We start from the raw sequence: 7,802 nt of genomic DNA, 5'->3' as shown, positions 1-7,802 counted from the left end.
TATATATATTATATTATATATAAAATGATCCTTTTATTATATAAAAATGATCCTTCCTGTCTCATACGAGTCTATGCATCGCATACATATAAGAATACGAAGGAAAATCAATCTAAACGTTTGTATAATTGAAGTCGGTGTTGTGCACTAATCAAATTTCCGCGGTTGGCCAACTAGCAACCTATGTGTAAACTTTCTAGACAGTATATGCAATCCATGCATATAGTTCTTGTTTGCAGCTTTATGCAGTTTCTATGCGATCCGAATTAATGAAATGGATATAAATATCGTGTGCAACATTTCTCGAAATCTTTATTAATACTGCTATTAATATTTAAAAGTAATCTGGATTAAAAGAGAAGCGGAAAGAAGATTAAAAATTTTCATGATAATATTTAGTATTATATTTAATTTGCATTTTTACGTAAAAGTGAGAGACGCACGCACCGTAAGATTAACATCATTTGAGAAATTTACGACAAAGATAAAAGGGTTTGTCTTCCGGCGAGTTAGAATCATTTTATTCCTTTTAACGATCTCAAGGATTATAAAATCTTTTCCGAATATTTTTTCGGCATATATTATGCAAGAGAGAAGAGTCCTTCGGTTTTCTATTGAAATGTCATAGGGTGGAACTTAGATAGGGGCCATTATTCATCGACAATACAGCAATCAGGTTTCTCTGAAAGAGCTAATCAGCTTTCTACAAAGCTGTCATTAATATTTTTACTAAAAATTGAGAAAATATATAAATTGAGAAGAATTTTTGGAACTTGCACAGAATTTTTGTAATATTGCCAGTTTTATTGCATTTTTTACAAGTGTATACATATATCTTTTCACGCATACTTGAACATATATATGTGTATATTGGAAAAATATCTACATGGTTACCACGACCGAGTTTACGTAAAATATTCTGACGCATTTCGACTCTTTGAGTGATAAAATTTTTAAATCTGAAATTTATATAAACATAATATGAACTCAAAGGAATAAAATAAAAATTGAAAATTTTTCTATTTATTTATATATCGACTTATAGCTGTAAAGCCAAATTAGAGACAACCCAGTTTTGCTTATGATTGCTTTTCAAGACTAAAAATAATTTTGGCGCGCAATTTAGAATTGGATACATATAAATTCACATCGAAAATATTATTTAAGCACTAAGATTCAGCTTAGACTGTTGAAATTTTTATTACTCAATTGTGTATTCATAATCCGATCTTGAGATATTTCATTCAAATTAGAGCTTATATATATCTAAATCTTGTATTAGGCTAAAATTTTGTATAATTTTATATGCTGTATATTTTTATGTGAGTATTTTGATATAAATTTCACATATATCCTTGAATTCTTTAAATGTTTATCGTATATTGCATAAAAATATAAAGAATATTATCCTGAATTCTGACGCAAATTATTATAGATCGTCTAAAGTGAGCTCAAGTTATAATTTCTAGGAGAAATATGGAATATGAGATTGATATCTTTTTAACAGAAATATGACGTGAGATATGATCCCTAGCAGTGCTTATTAGAAGTGCTTAACATGCAATATAAATATGTCTAAAATATCTAAAATATCTTATTATCTTTAATTATCATATCTTTTCAGATCTATCCGATAGGGGCACGAAAAAGTTTGGTGATGATTGTCAGATGGACAAAGAATGCGGCTTTGCTGGCTCCTATTGTGAACCAAAAAAGAACAAGTGCGCTTGCAAGGAAGAATTTGAAGCTACGAACCATATCGACAAGTGCGGACACGGTAAGTTGGTATGCTTTCTGGTATTCTGGATCTATATATAGAGTTCTCTGCACGTGGCTCTTTTACGATCGTATATATGAAATATATGAAAACCTCCAGAGGGAATCTCAATTCATAGGGAGAAAATTGAAATGGCTTCTCTTTCCTGGAATTTCTAAGCTATGGCATTATGAAATGTCATCTGTCAACATTATTAACGACAGCATTATTATAGTTATTCGAAAGAAATTAACTCTAAAATGCTGTGTTAAAATATTAATGTAGCTATATATAGTATGTGTATGAAATAATGTTTAGCAGATAAAAAGAATTTGACTTAAGAGAAGTAAACCAGCATAGCGCGATGCATATGCCAGTGGGATTAATTTCCATACGCGAATGCACTAGTTAAATGGGCTGGTGATATCTTGATCGAGAATAATTCTATTTCCTTCTTGGCTAAGTTGCCATATCCATTAATAGCGATTTCGTACATGATATCACATGGTAAACCGTGCAAATCTCCCAATCAAACAAGTCGATTATCGTTGCGAGTAAACCATAATTAATGCTGAAGCTCAAGATTAGTGCGCATGAGAAATGAATTCTATTCCGTTAATAAATTGACGAATAATTAAAAATTAAAAGAAAAAAATCTTTAACGTGTTTAGCAGAAAAATTCTTATATGTTATCTGATATAAATACAATAGTTTATAATATTAAAATTTGTTGATTCTTAGAATATACATTAAACTTAAGAAATGTTTTGTCTGTTGTGTAGACAATTTTACAAATAGTTTATGTTTCAGAGTATTTCTCTAAATTCTGTTTTTTTATGGCATATTTAGAATTTCTCATTTACATGCCACAATTTACGAATTCTAAAAATTATTTTAGCGGCGAATGTGAACGAGTCCTGTTTCTTCCATGAGCAATGCGAGGCGCGGGTGATCCAAACGGAATGTCGCGATGGTCGATGCATCTGCCTCTTCGAGAAAGTCCCGATGATGCATGCGGACGGTGTAATAATCTGCGTAGGTAAGGAAAGGAATTCTCAAGAACTGAGGATAGCTTTAATGAAAATCTTGTCATGCCGACACGACTTCGACATGGTTTAGTGAAAATTGAAAGAGACGGAATCGATGGAATTAATCAAACTTCTCTCACCTGCTTCATATTTTTCGCATGCCAAGAATATTTTCCTTACATGAAAACACGGAAAGACAAAAATAAGAAGTACTTCTGTAAGACATGATATCGACTATTATATAAATATTAAAAAGAATAAAGAATATTTATATAACATTCTAAAAGAACATTGTATGCTTATACAGACGGCACGTTGCGATTAAAATTGTTTAAAGTAAAAGAGATTTTTGCGATTATTTAATTCATATTCTTTACTAAATAGCATTTTCATTTCTATTTTTTAACAATAAACATCAAATAATATTCAAATTTTTAAAATAATATTAAAATTACTTAAAATTATTAATAGAAAAATATTAAATCAATAAAGTCAGTGAAGAAACAGTTCTTAATAAATATATTCTTTGTACTCACAAGGAACTTAATTATAACTGTCCGGAACTGATTCGATTTTTCTCGAAATACATTGTTAAACACACAAATCTGAGAGTATCTCGCGTATTTTTTTATATCAGCTCAATGAGAGATTTAAAGTATAAAACAACCTCTCAAAACTTAATTGTGCGGACAGGAAGTTTAAAATAATTAGGCTTTTGGAAAATGTAGATATATAATTATAAAATATATTTAAAAAACCATAAAAGTTTGTTATAAAACATTTTTTTATATATCTCATTCGTTTCCTTGATAATCGATTGGAATTAAATATAAGCTTTGAGGATTTGTTTCTTTAAATCTCAAATCTTTAAATCTCAAATTAGATATAAATAATACCTATGTCTTGGATTTTTGTTTAACAATATATTTTAAGGAGAATCGGACAGTTGTAATAGATCCCTTGACAGTATTTTCTTCTTCTTGTGAGTTCTCTCTTCCATCGTATCAATATGGTGCGCGTTTGACTTTCAATTCCTTTAGGGCACGTGGGATTTAATTTACGAGCTTCTAGTTCTGGGATCCCTCGTGCAAACCAACGAATTTGTTTTCAGCTGAGGTCAAAGAATCACCCAGCCTCCAGTACATCGATCCAGCGATGATCGGCGTTCTTGTTGGCATGGCATTAATGTTCGTCATCATTTGCGTCGTTCTTAGACTTTTCAGCAGGTAAACAGTTTGATTAAGATGTTACAAGTAATTAATATTCATTATTTATATTTTTTTAAATACTATTGTTACAAATAATTTAATTCTTATTATTTGTGCAATTTGTATCAAAACAAAGCATGCTATAGATTTCGATTAAATTTGCACATTTCTTTAAATAATAACACAACTCAATTTCAATAAATCTCTTGCATATTATTCGTAAATAATTAACATGTTAATTTAAGTTTAATCGTGGTTAAGACTGGAATTAAATTTTGGTGACAATTTTAATTGAAGTTGTCAGAATTCGAATATATACAGATATGTATTTAACTCGGATGACTGTTGTTTTATTCAAGAAATTGCAATATCGATAAGTGTTTGATAAAATAATCGTCTATTTATAAAACATTTCCATATAACACTCTAAATAATTAATATTTCTCAAAATATTGTTACATGTCATCATACAATATGTGCTTTTACTGGAAATAATGCAGTATTATTTTATGGTACTATTCATTATGAGAAATAAGTTTTTAAAATGCTTTAGCGTTTGTAAAATCAATCTCAATGTTACAAAAGTATTGCTCAATTATATTCTTATATATATATGTGCGTGCGTGTGTGTGTGTGCGTGCGCGCGCGCGTGTGTGTGTGTGTATACCTATATCTACTAATATTATTGGGTCAATTCTAGCAGAGTTGTAAGGCTTGTAACTTATTCTCGTAAAACTTCTTGTAAGAACTTGATTAGTATTGTAATTCTAAGTATATGTAATGTAAGATGTACGATCATTTGTAAATATTTACAATAAAAATCTTGTAAAATCTTACGCTAGCAAGAAGCCGTTTGAAAGATATTGCACAAAGTTTTTTTTTAGTACTTTTTTAAGAACTTTGTAAATCCTTATAAATCTTGGGAACATGTTATGAACTTTACGATTTTGCTTAGAAATGATCCGTACGTTTCCAGAACTTCTTATCTTTCGTGTGAAAAACGAGATTATAATTATTTAAAAACGAAATTATGTATTAAAATTATGTATAAAAATTGTCTACTTTCAAAACTGAAATAAAAGCATTACTATAACTCATATAGTAGATCTGTTTTTTATTACTGCACTTTCTGAACTAGTACACACAATGCAATAAGTTAAAATGAAACAAATATACGTTATTTATTTCACTTCAACTTATTGATTTAGACTGCAGCAATAAAAAAACAGACCTTATGTTTGTAACGAGGTAAGAACATTTTAAATTACAATTAAAACATTTCAAGAATCGCACGTATAATAGTATATCTCTACTGTATATTATAAAAGCTTTGCCATGCGAAAATAATTGAATTATTGACAAGTCGAAAAAAGTATCTACCTTATGAATAGTCGATCTATTAACTATGTGACACGATGTGAAATTGCAGGGCTCGCTGGCGAGAGAACCGCACTATCTTTAATACACCCAATGCGCGATTGATGAACGTCTCACTACTGAGAGAGAACAAACTTTTGCACACTCAGGAGAGACGCGGCTCGAGAGCGAGTGTACGAGCTCCATCCAGGCAACCCTCGATGGCATCCTTGAGGGCCCACTCACCGAACGCCTCGCAAGGTGCGAAACACTCTCACCACTCACAGCACAGAATGAGCCGTATGGGTTTTTCATTCACTTACTAAGCAAGCAACTTGTTATTCAAAGCCCTGTTCGGATAGAACAAGCGACTCTTTCCTATCTATTTCGCGATATTTCTGATGCAACTTCGTGAAAATCGATGAGTCCAGAAGAAGACAATTCTAACGATCTATGGATTGACTGAGATATGTGATGAGAAACATTTTTAATTTAATTCAAGATAAGAATTAATATAGTTTTATTTTTAAATCAAATAGAAGTAAATTGCCTGTATAATTTTTTAAATTGTTGTTTTTTAAATTGTTCTATATTATTATTGTGTTTATATATATTACATCCCTTTTATGACTACTTCAACTTATGAATTATCGCATTTATGACCAGTATGGTACTAATTAGAAAAAGTTAATTAAAAGAGCAACTTGAATTGAAATTAAAATTAATCTACATTAATGGAAATGAGTATTACTTTTTCATATAACCTTGTTATAATTATTCATATTCAGTTATAGTTAATAGTACAAATATCATTACTAAAAGAAAAAGAGGAGCAATAGATTAGTACTATATATATGATTACTATATTTTATTAATGATTTTTTTTATGATTACTACATTTTATTTACGATAAATTCGATTTAAACTAAAGTCTCGGAACATAATTATTGCACGTCGTAAGTAGAAAGATATATTCCTATTGTTATTTATGTATTTTCTTTTCTCTTGAGAGAAAATGCTTTATTTATTTATATAAAGTGTTGTATCAGATGATTGATTTACTACACTACAACGTTTCCCAAATCTCAGATTCTTATTTGCCAAGTTTTTATATAATAAGAGATTTTATATTTATTTTTTATTCTATGTTTATTTGTTTTAAATAGAAAAACTATTAAATATTTTCATATTTTGCATATAATGTTTCGAGAAAAATAGTTTTGTTTTATGCTATTAGGCACAAGTAAACAAAATTTTATAAAAAATTAAATTATTATTAAAAAATTTTAACAGTTTATTTAAGTATAAATATACATTACATTTTAATTTTATTATCAATGTTTTGTATCTTATAATTAATTATATTGATTGTTTTTAAAAATAATCAATATAATTTGATATTAAGAATTGATTTATCTACATATGTAGATATCCTTTCTTTCTGAAAATTTTGTTAAACTCTGTCAAACTTTTTATAAATATTCATAGATTAATGATTGATAAGTCATGTTATAATAATTTAAGCATAGTAAAATTGTAATATACATGAAAATAAATTTGCATATTATTTTCTTTCGACTTGATCAAGTTTCTATTGCTAAGGGATTAGGATTCCCCGAACACATTTATGGATAATGGCTGCATGGCTCGCGTGTGTAGTCACGTAATTTGATTGCATAAGCATCAAATACTCCATCATACTTCATCTCAGAGAATTTCATTTGAAAGACAGAACTTGGAGTACATCGATTTTCACAAGACTGCGTATGTATTATACATACAAGTATCTATATTTAAGAGTGACTATTTACTTATACCTGTCTACTTTTATGTAGAAGAGGTCTTTTTATGTTCCTTGATGCAGAATCTTCTTGAACTTACGCATGTACAATCGCCTGCCAAGAGGGTAGCTAGACTCGAATCGACGAGTTATTCTTTTGCCAAAATTAAAATTATTGAGTTGTTTATATACATATATATTATATATATATATAGATACAAGAAATAATATTTTTAATTTTGATGTTTTAATGAAAATTAATTTTAAAATATTATGTTTAATTGTGTATATCCAAAATTTTGTGGATTATCTTCTATTTTATAAATTAAATTTATTTTGCGTTATGTGACTAACAGAGTTTATACAAATATCAGTGATATACATTATATATAATTTTCTATTTAAACAGTTTCTTAATTTAATTTAATTCAAAGTTTAAGTTGGTATAGCAATGTATCTTGATTTATCGTGAAAATATACTTTTTTATGAACTTAACTCTCTTTGCAGTCAACATTCAAAGTAATTGTCCTTAAAGAGATCCCAACTGTAATCGTTAATGACTATTCGTTGTTGACTGAGGCGCTCTAAAAAATTCTTTCGATGCGACATGATTTCTTAAGAGGGCAAATCTAATTTTATTTATTGACAATTTTGTTTCTACATACGTGATTTG

The 7,802-nt window shown here is 28.8% G+C and overlaps 1 protein-coding gene across 2 annotated transcripts in view; it reads left to right on the top strand.

Annotated features, from left to right (window-relative positions):
- LOC108693780 overlaps nt 1-7,802 on the top strand; it is a 35,446-nt gene that overhangs the window by 23,198 nt on the left and 4,446 nt on the right. For both annotated transcript variants that reach the window (XM_018202918.1, XM_018202919.1), the window contains exons 2-5: nt 1,625-1,777; nt 2,655-2,795; nt 3,896-4,010; nt 5,422-5,609. In XM_018202918.1, coding sequence (XP_018058407.1) covers nt 1,625-1,777; nt 2,655-2,795; nt 3,896-4,010; nt 5,422-5,609 — 597 coding nt within the window. The remainder of the gene's footprint in view (nt 1-1,624; nt 1,778-2,654; nt 2,796-3,895; nt 4,011-5,421; nt 5,610-7,802) is intronic.

The sequence above is a fragment of the Atta colombica genome, unplaced genomic scaffold, assembly GCF_001594045.1.
Source record: "Atta colombica isolate Treedump-2 unplaced genomic scaffold, Acol1.0 scaffold97, whole genome shotgun sequence".
Lineage (NCBI taxonomy): Eukaryota > Metazoa > Arthropoda > Insecta > Hymenoptera > Formicidae > Atta > Atta colombica.
Note: the sequence above shows the minus strand (reverse complement) of the source record. Positions and strands in the feature narration are given on the sequence as shown.